The sequence below is a fragment of the Staurois parvus genome, unplaced genomic scaffold (genome assembly GCF_062004578.1).
Source record: "Staurois parvus isolate SC_StPar_1 unplaced genomic scaffold, SC_StPar_1.0 ptg003050l, whole genome shotgun sequence".
Lineage (NCBI taxonomy): Eukaryota > Metazoa > Chordata > Amphibia > Anura > Ranidae > Staurois > Staurois parvus.
This window is the reverse complement of record NW_028320846.1, coordinates 1-24069: the sequence shown is the minus strand read 5'-3', so window position 1 is coordinate 24069 and position 24069 is coordinate 1. Positions and strand designations below refer to the sequence as shown.

General features: G+C 41.2%; 1 protein-coding gene across 3 annotated transcripts in view; it reads left to right on the top strand.

The window, feature by feature from the left end:
- The window catches only part of LOC149428665 (1-phosphatidylinositol 4,5-bisphosphate phosphodiesterase gamma-2-like), a 69576-nt gene extending 46241 nt beyond the window's left edge, over positions 1-23335 (top strand). For all 3 annotated transcript variants that reach the window (XM_089667135.1, XM_089667139.1, XM_089667136.1), the window contains exons 6-13: positions 23-107; positions 1795-1878; positions 4296-4339; positions 9647-9719; positions 15912-16013; positions 17968-18086; positions 20498-20583; positions 22986-23335. In XM_089667135.1, coding sequence (XP_089523261.1) covers positions 23-107; positions 1795-1878; positions 4296-4339; positions 9647-9719; positions 15912-16013; positions 17968-18086; positions 20498-20583; positions 22986-23122 — 730 coding nt within the window. In that variant the 3' untranslated portion in view covers positions 23123-23335. The remainder of the gene's footprint in view (positions 1-22; positions 108-1794; positions 1879-4295; positions 4340-9646; positions 9720-15911; positions 16014-17967; positions 18087-20497; positions 20584-22985) is intronic.
- The last annotated feature ends 734 nt before the right edge of the window (positions 23336-24069 follow it).

The following is a 24069-nucleotide window of genomic DNA, read 5'->3' as shown; positions in this document are numbered from 1 at the left end:
TCTGTGTCTTTTCCTTTCCCAGCATCAGCGTGCGAGAACTGAAGACCGTCCTGCCGCAGATCAACTTCAAAGTCAGCAGCGTCAAGTCCCTGAAGGACAAGTTACTGGTAATGCCATGGCGCTGGGTGGGGGAGGGGCCGACATATCATTGCTGGGCGCATGCTGGGGTGGGGGGGGACCGAGGGTGGCCGTACAGCTCAGACATGACAGAGGAACAAAGTACATCCCCCTGTAGTGTGGGCTTGTCTCAGTCCAGACGGGACGTCTCACACGGGACGTCTCACAGCCGCTGTTGTTGGCTTTTGGTGGTTTGTTCTACAGCCAGTAACCCCCCCCCCCCCCCCCCGGCATGTTATCCTCACACTGTAGAAACGCAGTTCAGACGCGTCCCGGAGACATTTCTGCACGCGTGTCTTTGATGCGTTTTTAATGCGTTCCAGTGTGTTTTCCCCGCTCTGCTTTTATTCGATTGAAATAGGGACAGGTGCGTTCCGGTGCGTTTTTGATGCATTTTTGATGCGTTTTTGGTGCATTCCGGTGCGTTTATTTGTTTTGATCCTTTCCAGTTCGTTTTTGGTGCGTTCCAGTTTCGTTTTTTAATGCATTTTTTTATGTGTTTTTGACACGTTCCGTGCTTCTATTTGCTTTGACGCGTTCCAGTTCATTTTTGGTGCGTTCCAGTACGTTTTTAATTCATTTTTGGGGCGTTCCGGTGTATTTTTAATGCGTTTTTGACACGTTCCGGTGCGTTTATTTGTTTTGACGCGTTCCCGTTCGTTTTTAGTGCGTTCCAGCTAATTTCACCCCCCTCTCCTTTTATTCAATTTAATTAGGGACATGTGCGTTCCGATGCGTTTTTGATGTGTTTTTGACACTTTCCAGCAATTCTGCTGCGATTCTGTGTGGACTTTCCTCAGTCCAGAGCACTCAGTCCTCATGCACACGGGACGTATTGCATTGAAGTCAATAGGAGGTGTTTTTGCTTTGAAATCAATAGGAAGCGATTTTGCATTGAAGTCAATGAGAGGTGTTTTTTGCATTGAAGTCAATGGGAAGCGATTTTGCATTGAAATCAATAGGAAGCGATTTTGCATTGAAGTCAATGAGAGGTGTTTTTTGCATTGAAGTCAATGGGAAGCGATTTTGCATTGAAGTCAATAGGAGGCATTTTTGCATTGAAATCAATGGGATGCGATTTTGCATTGAAGTCAATAGGAGGCGTTTTTGCATTGAAATCAATGGGATGCGATTTTGCATTGAAGTCAGTAGGAGGCGTTTTTGCATTGAAATCAATGGGACGCGATTTTGCATTGAAGTCAATAGAAAGCGATTTTGCATTGAAGTCAATAAGAGGCTTTTTTGCATTGAAGTCAATAAGAGGCTTTTTTTGCATTGAAGTCAATGGGACGTGATTTTGCGTTGAAGTCAATAGGAGGCGTTTTTGCATTGAAATCAATGGGACGCGATTTTGCATTGAAGTCAGTAGGAGGCGTTTTTGCATTGAAATCAATGGGACGCGATTTTGCATTGAAGTCAATAGGAAGCGATTTTGCATTGAAGTCAATAAGAGGCTTTTTTGCATTGAAGTCAATAAGAGGCTTTTTTTGCATTGAAGTCAATGGGACGCGATTTTGCACTGAAATCGATGGGACGCGGTATTGCGTTGAAGTCAGTGGGGGGCAGTGTGTGAACCCAGGTGACAGGATACAGTGCATGGCGCCTGGGATTTGTCGAGCCGCCGGTCTTCCCTTCTCGGTCTGCAGCGGGGTAACTCGTTTCCTCTTCTGTCTGCAGGAGATCGGGATCCCCAAGGATGACCTCAGTTTTGAACATTTACATTTATTCTACAAAAATCTGATGTTTGACCAACAGAAGTCGGTGAGTTTCTGGAAATTCCAGAAAAATTATATCTCTGAATCATCATTTCATCGTTCTGCAGCCGGCCGCAGTGAATCAATAGCACGGTGTGTTGTGTTTACTTCTTTTAGGATTTTTTTTAAAAACATTTCAGTTACTTCCTGGTTTCTGGCCTAGGCCCAAAGTGATGTCATACAACCCAGGAGTCTTCATGGGAGGAGGGGCTTTCTCAGCTAAGCACACCCTTCTGCCTGCATGCCTGAACTAAGGGCATATGGATTTAAAGTAAATGCTACGTGAATTGTCTGCCCTTACTCAAGATGGCTGCAGCTAGAAATGGTTGGGGGGGAATTCAACGTGATTTCTCAACAAAAAAAAAAGCATGGGGACGGAAGGACGGGTGGATGGATGGACGGGTGGATGGATGGACGGGTGGATAGATGGATGAATGGGCAGACGGACGGATGGATGGGCGGATGGATGGATAGAGACATGGATGGATGGATGGGCAGATGGACGGATGGATGGATAGAGACATGGATGGATGGATGGGCAGATGGACGGACGGATGGAGACAGACGGATGGATGGACGGATGGATGGATGGAGACATTGATGGACGGACGGATGGACAGACGGATAGATGGATGGACGGATGGATGGATGGAGACATGGATGGACGGATGGATGGATGGACGGACGGATAGATGGATGGACGGATGGATGGATGGAGACATGGATGGATGGACGGATGGATGGACGGACGGATGGATGGATGGATGGAGACATGGATGGATGGACGGATGAATGGACGGAGACATGGATGGATGGACGGATGGATGGATGGACGGATGGATGGAAACATGGATGGACGGATGGATGGATGGATGGAGACATTGATGGATGGATGGATGGAGACATTGATGGATGGACGGACGGATGGATGGACGGATGGATGGATGGAGACATGGATGGATGGACGGATGAATGGACGGAGACATGGATGGATGGACGGATGGATGGATGGAGACATGGATGGACGGATGGATGGATGGACGGATGGATGGAGACATTGATGGATGGATGGATGGAGACATTGATGGATGGACGGATGGACGGATGGATGGACGGATGGATGGATAGATGGATGGACGGATGGATAGATGGAGACATTGATGGATGGATGGATGGATTGAGACATTGATGGATGGCTGGATGGATGGATGGATGGACGGGGGAGTTTGCTGTGAATATGTGAAAATGTATCAAAATCACTGTAAAGGTGAGGGGTGCTGGAGAGGAGTCCAAAGTCTCTTTAGAGCTCAGGAAACATTGAACCGCCTGTCCTTCCTCATATTTCATGGCCTGAGTGGGTGGGAAGTTCACACCATGTGACCGAACGTTAGTGACACCGACCATCTCACCTCTATGTGATCGCTGGACGTACAATTCCAAAATGATGTGACCTCCGTCCTGCTATCAGTGACCCCTGTCCTCTGCCCTGCTGTCCCCTGTCCTCCTCCCTGCTGTCCCGTCCTCTGCCCTGCTGTCCCCTGTCCTCCTCCCTGCTGTCCCCTTTCCTCCGCCCTGCTGTCCCCTGTCCTCCTCCCTGCTGTCCCCTGTCCTCCTCCCTGCTGTCCCTGTCCTCCTCCCTGCTTTCCTCTGTCCTCCTCCCTGCTTTCCTCTGTGCTCCGCCCTGCTGTCCCCTGTCCTCCTCCCTGCTTTCCTCTGTGCTCCGCCCTGCTGTCCCCTGTCCTCCGCCCTGCTGTCCCCTGTCCTCCTCCCTGCTGTCCCCTTTCCTCCGCCCTGCTGTCCCCTGTCCTCCGCCCTGCTGTCCCCTGTCCTCCTCCCTGCTTTCCTCTGTCCTCCTCCCTGCTTTCCTCTGTGCTCCGCCCTGCTGTCCCCTGTCCTCCGCCCTGCTGTCCCCTGTCCTCCGCCCTGCTGTCCCCTGTCCTCCTCCCTGCTTTCCTCTGTCCTCCTCCCTGCTTTCCTCTGTGCTCCGCCCTGCTGTCCCCTGTCCTCCACCATGCCGACCTACCATTCTCTGCCCCCCCCCGACACTTTTTTTTGCACCCCTATATCAGATCGGGTAGATCCGGGCCCAGTACATACCACCCAAAAGGAGAAAGGAATGAGGACTTCATGTTTCCTGAACTACAGAGACTCTTCTGACTCCTCTATAGCTCCGCCCCCCCCAACCCCTCCCACATCCGTTCAATTTAGCCACAAATGTAGAGAAATTACCAAAAGGGTGAAACAAAGGAAAGAAAATGTGTTACGTTTTGGGGTGCGATGCCCATCTGTAGCCCCCCCGGGCAATGACCCCCAAAAGAGGCATCATGCCCATATAGCCCCCCCCCCCCCCCTTAGCCTCCACGATTCTTCAAAAATCACCAAAAAAACGTAAAAGTGATTAACGCCGAAACTTCTCTTCTGCAGATTCTGGATGAATTCAAGAAAGATTCTTCAGTATTTATTTTGGGGTAAGATATCGACTTTCCTGTGAAATGTGGAACTCCAACATTCGGTCGGCCCTGCAGGGGGGGCGGGAAAGCCCGCCAATCACGTGACCCTTGTGGTTGGTTGTCGGTGGTCACATGATGGGAGTCGGTTCTGCCTTTCACGGTCTCGGCACAGGAGCATGGACCGCCCCTGGCGGCTCATATATGTGGCATGGGGGGCAATAAATCACACCCTCTGCACATACTGTGTGTGTTTGGGGTTCAAGAGACCCTGTCGCCCCCTGAAAATTCTTTTGAGAAACCTCCTCTTAGATCATACGCACAATTAACCCCTCCCACCGACCGTACGCACATATGCGGCCTCACGTGGGGGGGTCTCTCTGTGCAGCATGCCCCCTTCCTGCCGTTTTGGGGTGCCCCAAGGTGATGGAATGCCAGGCCCGGTCGTAAGTGTGACCTTTGCGACCCTGGTAGTTCCGCCATTGCTTCTGAATGACTGCGAGGAGGGACACCCTCTCTCATCCAATCCGAGACAGGAACAGAGGCGATCTGACCATTCGGGCACTGCCAGAGGGCCCGGAGTCGGTAGGGGCCCCCATGAGATGCCCCTGGTATCTTTCATAGGCTTTTTTGTGCATGGTTTGAGTGTGGGCGAGGACACAGGGGCCCATGATCCCCTATTGCCCGGGGGCCCCATGAGTTGCCCTTCTTGCCATCTTGGGATGCCCCACAGTGGCAGAATGCCAGGGCCCGGTCACAAGTGCGACCTTTGCGACCCTGGTAGTTCCGCCATTGCTTCTGAATGACTCCTAGGAGAGCACCCCTCTCCCATCCAATCTGAGACAGGAACAGGGGCGGACTGACAATTCAGGCACTTGGGTACTGTTCGAGGGCCCGGAGTCAGTAGGGGCCCCCATGAGATGCCCCTGGTGTCTTTCATAGGCTTTTTTGGGTGCAGTTTGAGTGCGGGCGAGGACACAGGGGCCCCATGATCCCCTATTGCCCAGGGGCCCCATAAGCTACCCTTCTTGCCATCTTGGGATGCCCCACAGTGGCAGAATGCCAGGCTCGGTCACAAGTGCGACCTTTGCGACCCTGGTAGTTCCGCCATTGCTTCTGAATGACTGCGATGAGGGACACCCTCTCCCATCCAATCTGAGACAGGAACAGGGGCGGGCTGACCATTTGGGTATTGTCCCAGGGCCTGGGGTCCGTAGGGGGCCCATGTGATGCCCCTGGTACCTTTCATAGGCTATTTTGGGTGTGGTTTGAGTTTGGGCAAGGACACAGGGGCCCCATGATCCCCTATTGCCTGGGGGCCCTTTGAGTTGCCCTTCTTGCTGTCTTGGGCATTGCCTGAGGGCCTGGGTGTGGTTTGAGTGCATGTGAGGACACAGGGGCCCCATGATCCCCCTATTGCCCGGGGGCCCCATGAGTTGCCCTTCTTGCCATCTTGGGATGCCCCACAGTGGCAGAATGCCAGGGCCCGGTCACAAGTGCGACCTTTGCGACCCTGGTAGTTCCACCATTGCTTCTGAAGACTGCGAGGAGGGACAATCTGAGACAGGAACAGGGGCGGGCTGACCATTTGGGTATTGTCCCAGGGCCTGGGGTCGGTAGGGGGCCCCATGTTGATGCCCCTGGTAGCTTTTTTGGGCGTGGTTGTGAGTGTGGGCGAGGACACAGGGGCCCCATGATCCCCTATTGCCCGGGGGCCCCATGAGTTGCCCTTCTTGCTGTCTTGGGCATTGCCCGAGGGCCTGGGGTCGGTAGGGGACCCCATGAGATACCCCTGGTACCTTTCATAGCTTTTTTGGGCGTGGTTTGAGTGTGGACGAAGACACAGGGGCCCCATGATCCCCTATTGCCCGGGGGCCCCATGAGTTGCCCGTCCGCCCTGGACAGGAAAGCCTTTGTTAGGTGGATTTACTAAAGGCAAATAGACGGTGCACTTTGGAAGTAACAGGGGCTCCAGAACTTAGTAAATGAGGGGAAGCTCTGCTGACTTCCACCATCCAATCATGTGCAAGCAAAAATTCTGATTTTCTTTCCTACGATCTGATTGGGTGTTCTTTGCAAAGTGAAGCGTCACCTAAGGACCTGGAGCCACTGCCCTTGCAGAGTGCACCGTCTGTTTGGCCTTTAGTAACTCCACCCCACAGGCTATCGACCAATGCGCAGTCAGTGCTGAGCTGAAGCACCATCCGCTTCTGATCGTCAGATAAAATGTTTACGTTTGAAGTGAGGAAGAGTTACAATTTCTGCTATTTTTTAAAAAAAAATCCATAAAATAATTCATACAAAATATTCTATATAAATGAAAAAAAAAATATAGAAAATAAATTCTTTCAAGAAACTAATTTTAAGGAATTTATATAAAATACATAAACGATACAAAATTAATTTATATAAATAAATTATTCGTACAAAAAGAATGTATATAAATGTATATAAATATAATAATTATTATTCATACAATAAGAATGTACAGTATATAAATAAATAATTTATATAAAATAATGGATATCGATAAATAATTTATGTAGGAAAAAAATGGAAAAATAAATTCTTTATACAAAATAGTTTATACTCAATAATTTGTGCACGTACATAATTTATAGAATACAATTTATAGAAATAATGTATGCAAAATAATTTATATAAATACATAATGTATACAATATAATTTCATAATTTATACAAAAGAATTTATGTAATTCAAAAATAATGTCTGTACAATAATTGATATCAATAAATAATTTATAAAAAAACTAAATTTTTTTACAAAATAATTTATACTAAAGAATTCATGTACGTACATATTTAAACAAAATAATTTATAGAAATAAATAATATATGCAAAATATCTTATATAAATACATCATTTATACAACATAATTTATGTAATTCAAAAATAATGCCTGTACAATAATTGATATCAATAATTTACATAAAATAAATGGAAAAATGAATTTTTTACAAAATAATTTATACTAAAGAATTCGTGTACGTACATAATAACAAAATAATTTATAGAAATAAATATATGCAAAATAACTTGTATAAATACATAATTTATACAACATAATTTATATAATTACATAGTTTATACAAAAGAATTTCTGTAATTCAAAAATAATGTCTGTACAATAATTGATATCGATAAATAATTTATAAAAAATAAATGGAAAAATAAATTTTTTTTTACAAAATAATTTATACTCAAGAATTCTTGTACATACATAATTTATAGAAAATAATTTATATAAATACATAATGTATACAATATAATTTCATAATTTATACAAAAGAATTTATGTAATTCAAAAATAATGTCTGTACAATAATTGATATCAATAAATAATTTATAAAAAAACTAAATTTTTTTACAAAATAATTTATACTAAAGAATTCGTGTACGTACATAATTTAAACAAAATAATTTATAGAAATAAATAATATATGCAAAATATCTTATATAAATACATCATTTATACAACATAATTTATATAATTACATAATTTATACAAAATAATTTATGTAATTCAAAAATAATGCCTGTACAATAATTGATATCAATAATTTACATAAAATAAATGGAAAAATGAATTTTTTACAAAATAATTTATACTAAAGAATTCGTGTACGTACATAATAACAAAATAATTTATAGAAATAAATATATGCAAAATAACTTGTATAAATACATCATTTATACAACATAATTTATATAATTACATAGTTTATACAAAAGAATTTCTGTAATTCAAAAATAATGTCTGTACAATAATTGATATCGATAAATAATTTATAAAAAATAAATGGAAAAATAAATTTTTTTTTACAAAATAATTTATACTCAAGAATTCTTGTACATACATAATTTATAGAAAATTTATATAAATAATGTATGCAAAATAATTTATATAAATACATAATGTATACAACATAATTTATATAATTACATAATTTATACAAAAGAATTTATATAATTCAAAAATAATGTCTGTGCAATAATTGATATCAATAAATAATTTATAAAAAATATGGAAAAATAAATTCTTTATACAAAATAATTTAAACTAAAGAATTCTTGTACATACATAAAAAAAAAATGGAAAAATAAATTCTTCAAAATTTATACTAAAGAATTTGTGTACGTACATAAGTTATACAAAATAATTTATATAAATAAATTGATATAAATACATAATTTATACAAAATAATTGATAAAAATAAATAATTTATGAAAAATAATTGCTAGAAATAAAAAAAATAATTGATATAAAATAATTAATATAAAAAATAATTTATGCAAAATTAGTTATATAAATAAAAAATATATACTAAATTATATAAATTTTATACAAAATTAATTATATATAGTAAATAAAAAATGTATATAACACAATTTATACAATTAAATAATTTATACAAAATAATTTGATATAAATGTATATTTTATGCAAAATAATTTATATAAATAATTGATACAAAAAATATTTAAATAAATACATTGTGCAAAAATAATTGATATAAATAAATAATTTATGCAAAATATTTCATAAAAAAAATTATGCTAAATATTTTATATAAACACAATTTAGATGAAATTATATAAATAATTTATTCTAAATAATTGATATAAATAAATAATTGATAAAAAAGAAATAATTTATACAAGATAATTAATATAAATAAATAATTTATGCAAATGTAATTGCTATAAATAAATAATTTATATAAAACAATTAATATTAATACTTAATTTATACAAAATAAATTATATAAATAGATCATTGATGTAAATAAATAAGTTATACAAATAATTAATATACATAATTAATTTGTATAAAATAATACTTACTTTATACAAAATAAATTATATAAATAAAAAATTGATGCAAATAAATTATACAAATAATTGATATAAACAAATAATTCATACTAAATAATTAATATAAACAAATAATTTATACAAAATAATTAATATAAAGAATTTATATAAAATAATTTATACAAAATAAATGATATATATACATAATTTATAAGAAAGGATTTCTATAAATACATGATTTATACAAAAGAATTTCTATAAATACACAATTTCTACAAAATAATTTATATAAATAAATAATTTGTACACTTTTTTTATAGAAATAATTAATTTATACAAAAATAATAAAAAAAATGATACAAAATACAAATATAAAATGTGTATAAAAATATGTAAATTAATTTGAACTAAACACATTACAGTTTCTCTTTGATTCTTCCAATGTGTTTGACATCACACCCCCGTTGTGTCTCTCCCCCCCCCCCTGCAGAAATGTGGATCGCTCAGACGCCTCTGCAGTCCATTTGCACGACTTTCAAAGGTTCCTCCTGCACGAGCAACAGGTGAGGAGAATTGAGTTGCTTGGTGTCTTGTTTCCCGGGTGGAATAATCCCGGATTGCAATTAAAGCCGCGTGCCGGGATTATGAGCGCCTCTGTGATCTGGGGAGATGGAGGCTTTTATTAGGAATCCATTTGAATATTATTAGCTGACGCCGGATAAAATACGAATATAAATGCGACTTCCCTCCCAGGCGACAGAGGAAGCCGTGCGACTTTATGTGTTTTACTAGGAAGGTTTAAAGGGGATGTCCGTGTATTATTTTTAATTATGATATTATTTAATTATTATATTTAATTTGGCCCCTCCAGGTCCCTCATATCACCTCTAGCTTAGCAGACATATTTATATATTTGATATTAAAGCCCAACTGATGTTCACACCGCGGCGATTTAACATGCGCGCTATTTGTGTGCAACTTCAGCGCAGTTTCTGAAGACTTTATTGCGACTTTTTTCACAATTTTTTGCAATTTCCATTGTATTCTATGTATGAGAAATCACAACAAAACTGCAGAAAAGTCACGCAAGAACCACTTTAAAAAACTGCGCTGCAGCAAATCGCACGCGTTAAGCCGCTGACATTCACGATCATTAAATGTGATTTCAGGTGCAATTTCATTTCGCAAATTGCACCTGAAATCGCACCGGTGTGCCCCGGGCACTAACACCCTGATCGCACTGGGGGCGACTTGGTGTGCAATTAGCATGAAATATATTTTTAAATATATTGAATACGGACAAAATTGTAACATTTCAAATATATATGTCAATATATTTGGGAAGAACACTTTTAAAATATATTTAAAATATACTGTTTGCCTTTTAAAAATACAAATCTAAATTTTTGGAATGCGTTTACAAATATATGTAAAAATTTATGTTAAAATGACTTTTTTATATTTTTAAAAATATATAAAATATATTCTTCAGATTTTTTTTTACAAATATTTTTAAAAATATATAAAATATATTCTTCAGAATTTTGTTTTTTTACAAATATATGTTAAAATGACTTTTTTATATTTTTAAAAATATATAAAATATATTCTTCAGATTTTTTTTACAAATATTTTTAAAAATATATAAAATATATTCTTCAGAATTTTTTTTTTACAAATATATGTTAAAATGACTTTTTTATATTTTTAAAAATATATAAAATATATTCTTCAGATTTTTGTTTACAAATATTTTTAAAAATATCTAAAATATATTCTTCAGATTTTTTTTTTACAAATATTTTTAAAAATATATAAAATATATTCTTCAGATTTTTTTTTTACAAATCTATGTTAAAATGACTTTTTTATATTTTTAAAAATATCTAAAATATATTCTTCAGATTTTTTTTTTTACAAATATTTTTAAAAATATATAAAATATATTCTTCAGATTTGTTTTTACAAATCTATGTTAAAATGACTTTTTTATATTTTTAAAAATATATAAAATATATTCTTCAGATTTTTTTTTACAAATATTTTCAATATATAAAATATATTCTTCAGATTTTTTTTTTACAAATATATGTTAAAATGACTTTTTTTATATTTTTAAAAATATATAAAATATATTCTTCAGATTTTTTTTTACAAATATTTTTAAAAATATATAAAATATATTCTTTAGATTTTTTTTTTACAAATATTTTTAAAAATATGTAAAATATATTCTTCAGATTTTTTTTTACAAATATATGTTAAAATGACTTTTTTATATTTTTAAAAATATATAAAATATATTCTTCAGATTTTTTTTACAAATATTTTTAAAAATATATAAAATATATTCTTCAGAATTTTTTTTTTACAAATATATGTTAAAATGACTTTTTTATATTTTTAAAAATATATAAAATATATTCTTCAGATTTTTTTTACAAATATTTTTAAAAATATATAAAATATATTCTTCAGAATTTTTTTTTTACAAATATATGTTAAAATGACTTTTTTATATTTTTAAAAATATATAAAATATATTCTTCAGATTTTTTTTTTACAAATATTTTTAAAAATATATAAAATATATTCTTCAGATTTTTTTTACAAATATTTTTAAAAATATATAAAATATATTCTTCAGATTTTTTTTTACAAATATTTTTAAAAATATATAAAATACATTCTTCAGATTTTTTTTTACAAATATATGTTAAAATGACTTTTTTATATTTTTAAAAATATATAAAATATATTCTTCAGATTTTTTTTTTACAAATATTTTTAAAAATATATAAAATATATTCTTCCCATTTTTTTTTACAAATATATGTTAAAATGACTTTTTTATATTTTTAAAAATATCTAAAATATATTCTTCAGATTTTTTTTACAAATATTTTTAAAAATATATAAAATATATTCTTCAGATTTTTGTTTTTTACAAATATATGTTAAAATGACTTTTTTATATTTTTAAAAATATATAAAATATATTCTTCAGATTTTTTTTTTACAAATATTTTTAAAAATATATAAAATATATTCTTCAGATTTGTTTTTACAAATCTATGTTAAAATGACTTTTTTATATTTTTAAAAATATATAAAATATATTCTTCAGATTTTAGTTTTTTTTACAAATATATGTTAAAATGACTTTTTTATATTTTTAAAAATATATAAAATATATTCTTCAGATTTTTTCTTTTACAAATATTTTTAAAAATATATAAAATATATTCTTCAGATTTGTTTTTACAAATCTATGTTAAAATGACTTTTTTATATTTTTAAAAATATATAAAATATATTCTTCAGATTTTTTTTTACAAATATTTTCAATATATAAAATATATTCTTCAGATTTTTTTTTTTATAAATATATGTTAAAATGACTTTTTTATATTTTTAAAAATATATAAAATATATTCTTCAGATTTTTTTTTACAAATATTTTTAAAAATATATAAAATATATTCTTCAGATTTTTTTTTTACAAATATTTTTAAAAATATGTAAAATATATTCTTCAGATTTTTTTTTTTACAAATATATGTTAAAATGACTTTTTTATATTTTTAAAAATATATAAAATATATTCTTCAGATTTTTTTTTTACAAATATTTTTAAAAATATATAAAATATATTCTTCAGAATTTTTTTTTACAAATATATGTTAAAATGACTTTTTTATATTTTTAAAAATATATAAAATATATTCTTCAGATTTTTTTTTACAAATATTTTTAAAAATATATAAAATATATTCTTCAGATTTTTTTTTTTACAAATATTTTTAAAAATATATAAAATATATTCTTCAGATTTTTTTTTTTTACAAATATTTTTAAAAATATATAAAATATATTCTTCAGATTTTTGTTTTTTACAAATATATGGTAAAATTACTTTTTTATATTTTTAAATATATATAAAATATATTCTTCAGATTTTTTTTTTACAAATATTTTTAAAAATATATAAAATATATTCTTCAGATTTTTTTTTTTTTACAAATATATGTTAAAATGACTTTTTTATATTTTTAAAAATATATAAAATATATTCTTCAGATTTTCTTTTTACAAATATTTTTAAAAATATATAAAATATATTCTTCAGATTTTTTTTTTTTTACAAATATATGTTAAAATGACTTTTTTATATTTTTAAAAATATATAAAATATATTTTCAAAATATATTTCAAATATATTTTTCTTCCGTGTGGGAGATGTCTATGGAAATCGCTCCTGAAGCTGCACACGCACTACTTTCAGACCGAGTCGGAATTGCGCCGATATGATCGCTGTAATTGCGGACAATGGGGGGCGACTTGTGTATGGCATGCGAGTTGCTTGACGAGTCACACCCGGGGACTACAGAGCTCTGTGTCTTTGGGGCTCCCCTGACTACATACAGCTCCTGCGGGCATACCGGGCATACCGTGCTGCACCCCAAAACTCCAGTAGCGCCATCCACTGAGCGGCTTTTGTATTGCGGCCTCCATACCACACACCTCCTTCCGCACTCTTCTGATCGCATGAACCCCGAAGAACGACAAACAAAAGTCATCACATTTTGAATATTCTGCCCCCCCCCTCTAATGTGCGGCGGGGGGGGGGGGGGGGGGAGCTCCGTACAGCCTCTGCAACCGGCTAACATTTCCTATGCAAATACAGGCAGAGCGGCCGCTGAGAGTACGGTTCCTTCCCGGCACCTACGCCGCCGGTATTATGGAGATGCTCCAGGATTAGGTGCGCCGGGCTGTTTTGCATATGAAAAAACGGAAGGTGCTTTCTGGAGGGGGAGGGGTGCCGGGTCCACACACTGACTCCCATTGTCCTGGCATTTGCATCGAATTATTATCTCCGGCGTGGTGGTGGTGGTGGGGGGGGGGGCGACTTTCGCTTGGCCAATCCCGTAGATAGTAACTGCCGTAGTTACCGTTTGTTCGATTCACAAGAACTATTTATATTCCCGTTCTGTAAATGGAGAAAGGGCTGGAGGGGACGAGGTGGTGCTGCTGGCCGGCAAATGAATTCTCTATTGTCGCAGCGCAGGAACAAAAATGCTGCAAAAATGCGCATGCAGAAACGCAACCGGAACGCATCTGGACCGTTCTATGGTGTGAACCGGCCCTAAGCCCGGGTTCACATACATGCGGTGCGGTACATCGCATGTGATTCGCACAGGAACCGCACCTCATTCCTCATCACATGTGATTTGTGTGCGGTGCGATCGGAGCCGTGCATTTTGTATGGCTCTAATCGCACCGCACCTAAAAAGGCTCAGGACTCTTTTTTTGGGTCTTCACTAGAATCAGATCGCACGGGTATTCACACCTCTGTGATCCGATTCTGCACTTCGCACCGCATTTTGCAGACTGTTTCGGGGTGTATATATCCCCGAGCTGGTGGGTTGCAGCTGGGGATACGTGGATTGTCCCTGAGCTGGTGGAATGTGGCTGGGGAACAGAAGGATTGTCCCCGAGCCGGTGGGTTGCTGTTGGGGATACTTAGGATTGTCCCCGAGCCGATGTGTTGCGGCTGGGGATACGTAGGATTGTCCCTGAGCCGGTGGATTGCGGTTGGGGATAAGTAGGATTGTCACCGAGTCGGTGGGTTGTGGTTGGGGATAAGTAGGATTGTCACCGAGTCGGTGGGTTGTGGTTGGGGATAAGTAGGATTGTCACCGAGTCGGTGGGTTGTGGTTGGGGATAAGTAGGATTGTCCCCGAGTCGGTGGGTTGTGGTTGGGGATACGTAGGATTGTCACCGAGCCGGTGGGTTGTGGTTGGAGATAAGTAGGATTGTCCTCGAGCCGGTGGGTTGTGGTTGGGGATACTTAGGATTGTCCCTTAGCCGGTGGGTTGCGGCTGGGGATAAGTAGGATTGTCACCGAGTCGGTGGGTTGCGGTTGGGGATAAGTAGGATTGTCCTCGAGCCGGTGGGTTGCGGTTGGGGATAAGTAGGATTGTCACCGAGCCGGTGGGTTGCGGCTGGGGATAAGTAGGATTGTCCCTGAGCCGGTGGGTTGTGGTTGGGGATACGTAGGATTGTCCCTGAGCCGGTGGGTTGCGGCTGGGGATAAGTAGGATTGTCCCTGAGCCGGTGGGTTGCGGCTGGGGATAAGTAGGATTGTCCCTTAGCCGGTGGGTTGTGGTTGGGGATAAGTAGGATTGTCCCTGAGCCGGTGGGTTGCGGCTGGGGATAAGTAGGATTGTCCCTTAGCCGGTGGGTTGTGGTTGGGGATAAGTAGGATTGTCCCTGAGCCGGTGGGTTGCGGCTGGGGATAAGTAGGATTGTCACCGAGTCGGTGGGTTGTGGTTGGGGATAAGTAGGATTGTCCCTTAGCCGGTGGGTTGTGGTTGGGGATACGTAGGATTGTCACCGAGCCGGTGGGTTGTGGTTGGGGATAAGTAGGCTGGAGGCCTAAGTTGAAGGAATGTTTTCCGTAAATGTTGAGTTGGGTTTATGACCCTCTATGATCTCCACGCTTTCCTCTGCTTATAATTTTTGGAATTTTATGTTATTTATGTTGAAATCATTTATTGGTTATTAAAAGGCGGCTCCGGCCATTCTGACTGCAAAACTTGGTTTGTTTATTTTGTACATCTGGGACGGTGGAGGGTGTGGGAGGGCGGAGAGTGTGGGATGGTGGAGGGTGTGGCCTAGCAGGCTGAGTTCGGTTGGAAGGCGTATTTTCCACCCTTGTCATGTGTCCTGATTGTCCTCCATGCTTCCTAAAGGAGTCCTCAGCCCAGGATCTCAACAAAGTCCGCGAGCGGATGACCAAGTTTGTAGACGACACTATGAGAGAGACGGCGGAGCCCTTCCTCTACGTGGACGAGGTAAGGCGTGGCAAGGGCCACTCTATATAAATCAGTTTGGTCCTTTTTTAATAGGGGCGTAGGGGGGGGGGCGGTGGGGCGTGGGGGGGGGGGGGAGGGGCAGGGTTGCTCAACAGTTAAAGCCCAACCAAAGTCTCAACTTTTATCTTTTCCTTTATAGTCCTCCAACGCCATGTGATGATTCTTACCCGACCTTCACTCAGAGTGGCCTTAGAGTACCTTTTCCTGAGTGGAATCTTGGTTCCTGTTCTCTCCCTCCGGTGCTCTGTGCGGTTCCCGTTCTCTCCCTCTAAATGAACACAGTAAATGATCGGTACTGATCACTCAAGTGTTCATTCAAGAAAGGAAAGGGGATGGTAAATGTGACATATTTACACCTCTCTGCTGTGCCGATCACCCTCCATGCCCACATCCAATTGACCCAGCTGCCTGGGCCCCTCTGCTGGCCTGGGCCCTGTACAGGAGGACTGGTGGTACCCCCTTGTCCACGGCCCTGGGCGTGTCTGATCAGGTCTTTTAGAGTTGATTGGGATGTGTAATCTGTGAATGATCACAGAGATCACATGGTACAGGGCCATTCACAACAGCCTTGTACCATGTGACAAGCTGTGACCAATCACAGCTCACACGGTATTTCTCAATGGCTGCAGGAATGCAGCCAGAGAGAAGGAGAAATGATTGCTTTTACAAAAAAAAATCTTCATCACCCCCCACAAGTAGTACAGTGTCACCATGGTGACACTACTGCTAGGGTGACAGTATATTAAAAAAACATAAATAATATAAAAAATAAAATAAAGTAAATTTTTTTTTTTGAAAACTAATTTGTTTTCAAACTTTTTGGACTTTTTCATTTATATAGCAAAAAAAAAAAAAAAATCCCAGTGGTGAATAAATACCACCAAAATAAAGCTTTATCTTTCTAAAAGAAATGCTAAAAATATTCATATGGGTACAGTGTTGCATGACCGCGCAATTGTCATTCACAGTGTGACAACGCTGAAAGCGAAAATTGGCCTGGACTGGAAGGCGGGGAAAGTGTCCGGACTGGAAGGGGGTGAAAGTGTCTGGACTGGAAGGGGGTGAAAGTGTCCGGACTGGAAGGGGGGAAAGTGTCCGGACAGGAAGGGGGGGAAAGTGTCCGGACTGGAAGGGGGGGAAAGTGTCCGGACTGGAAGGGGGGAAGTGTCCGGACTGGAAGGGGGGGAAAGTGTCCGGACAGGAAGGGGGTGAAAGTGTCCGGACTGGAAGGGGGGGAAAGTGTCCGGACTGTAAGGGGGTGAAAGTGTCCGGACTGTAAGGGGGTGAAAGTGTCCGGACTGGAAGGGGGGAAAGTGTCCGGACTGGAAGGGGGGGAAAGTGTCCGGACTGGAAGGGGGGGAAAGTGTCGGGACTGGAAGGGGGGAAGAGTGTCCGGACTGGAAGGGGGGGAAAGTGTCCGGACTGGAAGGGGGGGAAAGTGTCGGGACTGGAAGGGGGGAAGAGTGTCGGGACTGGAAGGGGGGGAAAGTGTCGGGACTGGAAAGGGGTGAAAGTGTCCGGACTGGAAGGGGGGGAAAGTGTCGGGACTGGAAGGGGGGAAAGTGTCGGGACTGGAAGGGGGGGAAAGTGTCGGGACTGGAAGGGGGGGGGAAAGTGTCGGGACTGGAAGGGGGGGAAAGTGTCGGGACTGGAAAGGGGTGAAAGTGTCCGGACTGGAAGGGGGGGAAAGTGTCTGGACTGGAAGGGGGGGAAAGTGTCGGGTCTGGAAGGGGGGGGAAAGTGTCGGGACTGGAAAGGGGGGGAAAGTGTCGGGACTGGAAGGGGGGAAAGTGTCGGGACTGGAAGGGGGGGAAAGTGTCGGGATTGGAAGGGGGGGAAAGTGTCTGGAATGGAAGTGGTTAAGGAGCCGGGGCCTTTCTCTCTTTTATGAGGAAATCTCAGTCTCCTTCCTTTTTGTCTCGTTTTTTTCCAGTTCCTGACCTACTTATTTTCCAAGGAGAACAGCATCCGGGATGAGAAATACGATGAGATTGCGGCCCAGAATATGAACAATCCTCTGTCACATTACTGGATTGCCTCCTCGCACAACACGTGAGTCATGATGGGGCTTTGACCCTCTGGGCAAGCCAGGTACATCGCATTTCCATGCATTGGGAATACTTCTGAAGAAAATGCAGAAAAGTTCCTGAACTCCAGGAATGGTCCCTGTAGTCGCTGGAACTACTTCAGAGATGGCGGTGATCTGCTGAGTGAATAGAGCTTTTAGAAGATTCTGTTATGAGGACGTGGATGTGGTGCCATCTGTAGACAATTAAAGAGAACAAGGAGCTTACAGGATTCTTGAAGAATCTGAATATTCATCTGAGGAGGCTTCCTTGGGGAAGGTCCTTTTCTAGCTTCACTTACCTTGAGTTTGGTCCTTCAGAGCTAGAGGTCACCTGAAAGCCGCTTTGTCACCTATCTGGCCCCATACACTGCTCTCCGCTCCTAAAGCCAGCCATAGATGAAGCAATTCCAACCACAGGTTGCAGGAAAGAAAATCGCTTGATTCCCCCATCAACACTGTCAGCTCCCATGGAGCTATTGAGTTCTCCATGAAGGACACAGTGATTACTGCTAGCAGCTATAATATCGATCGATCAGCTTGGGTAAATTCAGCCTGTCCATACATGGCTGGAATCTCGGCAAGTCTCTCCTGAACCGGCCAAGATTCGAACCATCTATGGCTGCCTTTAGGGCATAGTGGTGTCTACCAGTACCTACTGTTATGAGGACGTGGTGCCATCTGTAGACACCTAAAGAGAACCAGGAGCTTATGGGATTTTTGAAGAACCTGAATATTCATCTGAGGAGGCTACCTTGAGCTTGGTTCTTCAGAGGTCACCTGAAAGCCGCTTTGTCACCTATCTGGCCCCATACACTGCTTCTCAGCTCCTAAAGCCAGCCATAGATGAAGCAATTCCAACCACGGGCTGCAGGAAAGAAAATCGCTCGGTTCCACCATCAACTCAGTCAACTCCCATGGAGCTATTGTGTTCCCCCGGGAGGACACAGTGATTACTGCTAGCAGCTATAATATTGATCGGTCAGCTTGGGTAGATTCAGCCTGTCCATATGGCTTGAATCTCGGCAAGTCTCTCCTGAACCGGCCAAGATTCGAACCGTCTATGGCTGCCTTTAGGGCATACTGGTGTCTACCAGAACCTCATAGTTAGGAGGAACTTAATCCGCTCATAGATGGAGAGATTTCCAAACCATCTATGGCCGTATTTGGTGCATACTGGTGTCTAGCAGAACCCAGGGGCGTATTTACCGAAAGGCAAACAAGGCATTTGCCTAGGGCGGCATTTTTCAGGGGGAGCTGCACCGCCCCCTGGAAGAAGAGATGGAAGAAAGGACACATGCGATCTGGGGATCAGGTAGGATCCGAGAGAGGCTGAAGGCGAGTGTCTTTCTCTCTCGCTGGGGTTGGTGGTGGTGTGGCCGGTGTATGGAGGGTGGTGGTAGTGGAAGGCTCTCTTGAGTTGGAGGGGAGGGGGGTGTTGGTTGGTGTCAGGCTCTCTCCAGGGGAAAGGGGGAGGGTGTGGCTGATTTTGCCTAGGGCAGCACAAAACCTAAAAACACCACTGCCAGAACCTCATAGTTAGGAGGAACTTAAGCTGCTCATAGATGGAGCGATTTTCAAAACAGTTGTCAGGAGACAATATCTGAGGTCAAAATCGGATTGGCTGGAGCTGGGACCCAAGAACTTGGTCCAGCTTGGTGTAGGTAGTGGTAGTAACATTCAGCTGGACGTGATCTGTAATGCCGAAGTTGTTTCTTGGCTTCTTTCGTCTTCTTCTTCTTTTGGCTTCACCATTCGTGACTTCTTTGGTGGACTCAGTGATGCTTGGATAAGGTATGAGATGTCTTCAAGAATACAAAACAAGTCCAGTTGCATGTGACTAACTGCCACTTCCTGTACCATGACCCGGATACAGAAGGACCTTCATAGGCCCACTAGCCAGGTGTAGCTGTCCTTAAAGTGTGATTGACTTTGGTCAGACTCTGCGGGGTCACCATTGGAATGGTTGGATCTAGATCTCAAAAACTTGGTCTTGGCGTAGTTTTAAAATTTGTTTGTAAAATTACAGCTCTACAAATTACAGCGATACGTCAATAGAAGAACATTTTTAAAATATATTTTTTATTCCATGCGGGGTACGGGCTGGCAGGACCTGCGGCCGCGCCCCTAAATAACCCGGTAGAGCGGTCTTATTTTGCTTCTCTTTAGAGATGACCCTCGAAACAGGTCGGAAGCCAACGGCCGATTCGTCCCACCAGCGTCTGTCAAAACTTGAATTTCTAATTGCGGGTGGACTGACCCTTTAAATGACTAGATAATGAGCGGAACCGGGAGCGTTTCCATGAAATGTTGGATGACCACCCCCCTCCCCCCCCCCCCCCTCGCACCTGGGCCATTCTTCCCAGCCGTGACCCCCTTCTTTGTGTTCCCTGTTTAGGTATTTAACCGGAGACCAGCTGCGCAGCGAGTCGTCCACGGAAGCCTACGTGCGTTGTCTGCGGATGGGATGCAGGTGTATCGAACGTAAGCGTGAAAACGATCTCATTGTTATTTCATGGGAAGCTATGCTAATTGTGCCGCCGCTCGGCTTCTGGTCATTGTTCTGCTGCCGGCCGAGGTTCTGATCGACGTGACCTGAGATGGAGAAGGCCACCAGGCAGAAGAACAACTTGGAAGAGTTTATGTTGTTTTGTATCAGTTTTTTTTTTTAAATGTGGAAGGTAAAGCGGATCGGAGTTGAAAAATAACAGAATTTTTTTTCTTCTCATTATTATTATTATTGTTATTATTAATATTATTATTATTATTTTTATTATTAGTATTATTATTGTTATTATTATTATTAATATTAGTATTATTTTTATTAGTATTATTATTGTTAATACTAATAATAACAATAATAATACTAATAATAATAATATTAATACTAATAACAACAATAATACTAATAATAACAATAATAATACTAATAATAATACTAATAATATTAATACTAATAATAACAATAATACTAATAATAACAATAATACTAATAATAATAATGTTGTTATTATTATTATTAGTATTATTTTTATTTATTATTGTTATTATTATTATTATTAGTATTATTATTATTAGTATTTTTATTATTATGTATTATTATTTTTATTATTATTATTGTTATTGTTATTATTTATTATTGTTATTGTTAGTATTGTTATTATTTTTATTAGTATTGTTATTATTATTATTTATTATTATTATTTTACAACATAGTTACATCATTAGTCTGGCTGAAAAAAGACAAAAGTCCATCCAGTTCAACCATAGAAACGCAGAATAATCCGCCGTTTTATTTTTGCGCTCCTCTCTTTCAGGACCTCGCAGACATTTATTCAGTAACTTGCCCCAGAGGGACCCTCAACCCCTTCATGACGAGGTCTTTTTTTTTTTTGCTATACGGCGCTGCGCTATTTTAACTGATAATTGCGCGGTCATGTGATACTGTACACAAATAACATTTATAGAATTATTTTCACACAAATAGAGCTTTCTTTTGGTGGTATTTGATCATTACCGTTTTTTTTGAGCTATAAATGAAAAAAAAAATTTTAAAATTTAAAAAGAAAAAAAAAAATTTTTTCCTTTTTGCTATAAAACATATCCAGTTTAAAAAAAGGTGTACAGACCCGGGAACTCTGCACAGGGATGGTGCTCCTTGCTTCTCTACGTGTAATGCTCTCCTTTCTCTCTCTCCCCCCCTCTCTCTCCCCCCTCTCTCTCCCCCTCTCTCTGCCCCCTCTCTTTCTCCCCCTCTCTCTCCCCCCTCTCTTTCTCCCCTCTCCCTCCCTCTCTCCCTCCTCTCTCTCTCCCATCCATCTCTCTCCCTCCCCCTCCTCCTCTTTCATCCCCCCCCTCTCTCTCTCCCCTCACTGTCTCATCTCCCTCCTCTCTCTCTCCCCTCCTCTGCCCTCTCTCCCCCTCCCCCCTCCTCTGCCCCCCTCTCTCTCCTCTGCCCTCTCTCTCCCCCCTTCTCTCTTTCCCCCCTTGCTCTCCCCTCCTCTGTTTTCTCTCTCTCCCCCCTCTCCCTCCCCCTCCTCTGCTCCCCCCTCTCCCTCCCCCTGCTCTGCCCCCCCTCTCTCTCCCTCCTCTGCCCCCCCTTCTCTCTCTCCCCCCTCTCCCCCCCTCTCTCTCTCCCCCCTCTCCCCCCCTCTCTCTCCCCCTCCTCTCCTCTCTCTCCCCTCTCCTCCCCCTCCTCTGCTCTCTCTCCCCCCTCTCTCTCTCCTCTCCCCTCTCTCTCCCCCCTCTCCCCCCCTCTCTCTCCCCCTCCTCTCCTCTCTCTCCCTCTCCTCCCCCTCCTCTGCTCCCCCTCCTCTCCTCTCTCTCCCCTCTCCTCTCTCTCCCCTCTCCTCCCCCTCCTCTGCTCTCTCTCCCCCCTCTCTCTCTCCCCTCACTCTCCCCTCCTCTGCCCTCTCTCCCCCTCCCCCCTCCTGTGCCCCCCCTCTCTCTCTCCTCTGCCCTCTCTCTCCCCCCTTCTCTCTTTCCCCCCTTGCTCTCCCCTCCTCTGTTTTCTCTCTCTCCCCCCTCTCCCTCCCCTCCTCTGCTCCCCCCTCTCCCTCCCCCTGCTCTGCCCCCCCTCTCTCTCCCTCCTCTGCCCCCCCTTCTCTCTCCTCTGCCCCCCCTTCTCTCTCTCCCCCCTTTCTCTCCCCTCCCCCCCCTCTCTCTCTCCCCCTCCTCTCCTCTCTCTCCCCTCTCTCTCCCTCCTCTGCTCCCCCTTCTCTGCTCTCTCTCCCCCCTCTCTCTCTCCTCTCCCCCCCCTCTCTCTCTCCCCCTCCTCTCCTCTCTCTCCCCTCTCCTCCCCCTCCTCTGCTCCCCCTCCTCTGCTCTCTCTCCCCCCTCTCTCTCTCCTCTCCTCTCCCCTCTCTCTCCCCCCTCTCTCTCTCCAGTGGACTGCTGGGACGGTCCTGACGGAAAGCCGATTATTTATCACGGATGGACAAGAACAACGAAAATTAATTTGACGACGTGGTGCAAGCTATCAAGGATCACGCATTCGTCACCTCCGAGTGCGTCCGCGCTGTAACTCCTGAGTAACCGCATGACCTTGACGTGAAGGACCGCAGCTGAGCGCCATTTATGTTATGTTTAGTCCTTTATGAGCCGCACCCGTCCATGGTGTATTGTTACACAGTCATGGCCAAAAATCTTGGACTTTGAGGGGAACCCCCATACCAAAATTAAATAAAAAAGTGGGGGGGTCCCCCCCCCCCCAAAATCCATGCCAGACCCTTATCCGAGCATGCAGCCTGGCAGGTCAGGAAAGGGGGGTGCCTTGTCCCCCCATGTTGATGGGGACAAGGGCCTCTTCTCCACAGTCCTGGTCGGTGGTTGTGGGGGTCTGCGGACGGGGGGGAGGGGCTTATGGGGATCTGGAACCCCCCTTTAGTAGTGAGACATTCATTCATGTCTAAGGTGTCAATGGGGTTCTCCGCTGACAGCTGGATGGTAAAGAATTGCCAGCATTGCCCAACAATTTAAAATTTTTTTAAAAAACGGTGTGGGGTCCCCCCTCCCATCCATACCAAGCACTTCAGGTCTGGCATGGATTTTGATGGGAACCCCCATGCCAAAATTTTAAAGAAAAAAAAAAGGCGTGGGGTCCCCCCAAATACTGTGACATCACAAAGGGGGTGGGGTTACCCTCGACGCTGGCTCCCGCCCTCTGACAGCTGCACCAGGATGACAGTTCTTAAATACTGTGATGTCACAAAGGGGGTGGGGTTACCCTCGACGCTTGCTCCGGCCCTTTGACAGCTGCACCAGGATGACAGTTCTTAAATACTGTGATGTCACAAGCGGGTGGGGTTACCCTCAATGCCGGCTCCCAGCCTCTGACAGCTGCACCAGGATGACAGTCCTTAAATACTGTGATGTCACAAGCGGGTGGAGTTACCCTCAATGCCGGCTCCCAGCCTCTGACAGCTGCGCCGGGATGACAGTTCTTAAATACTGTGATGACGTCACAAGTGG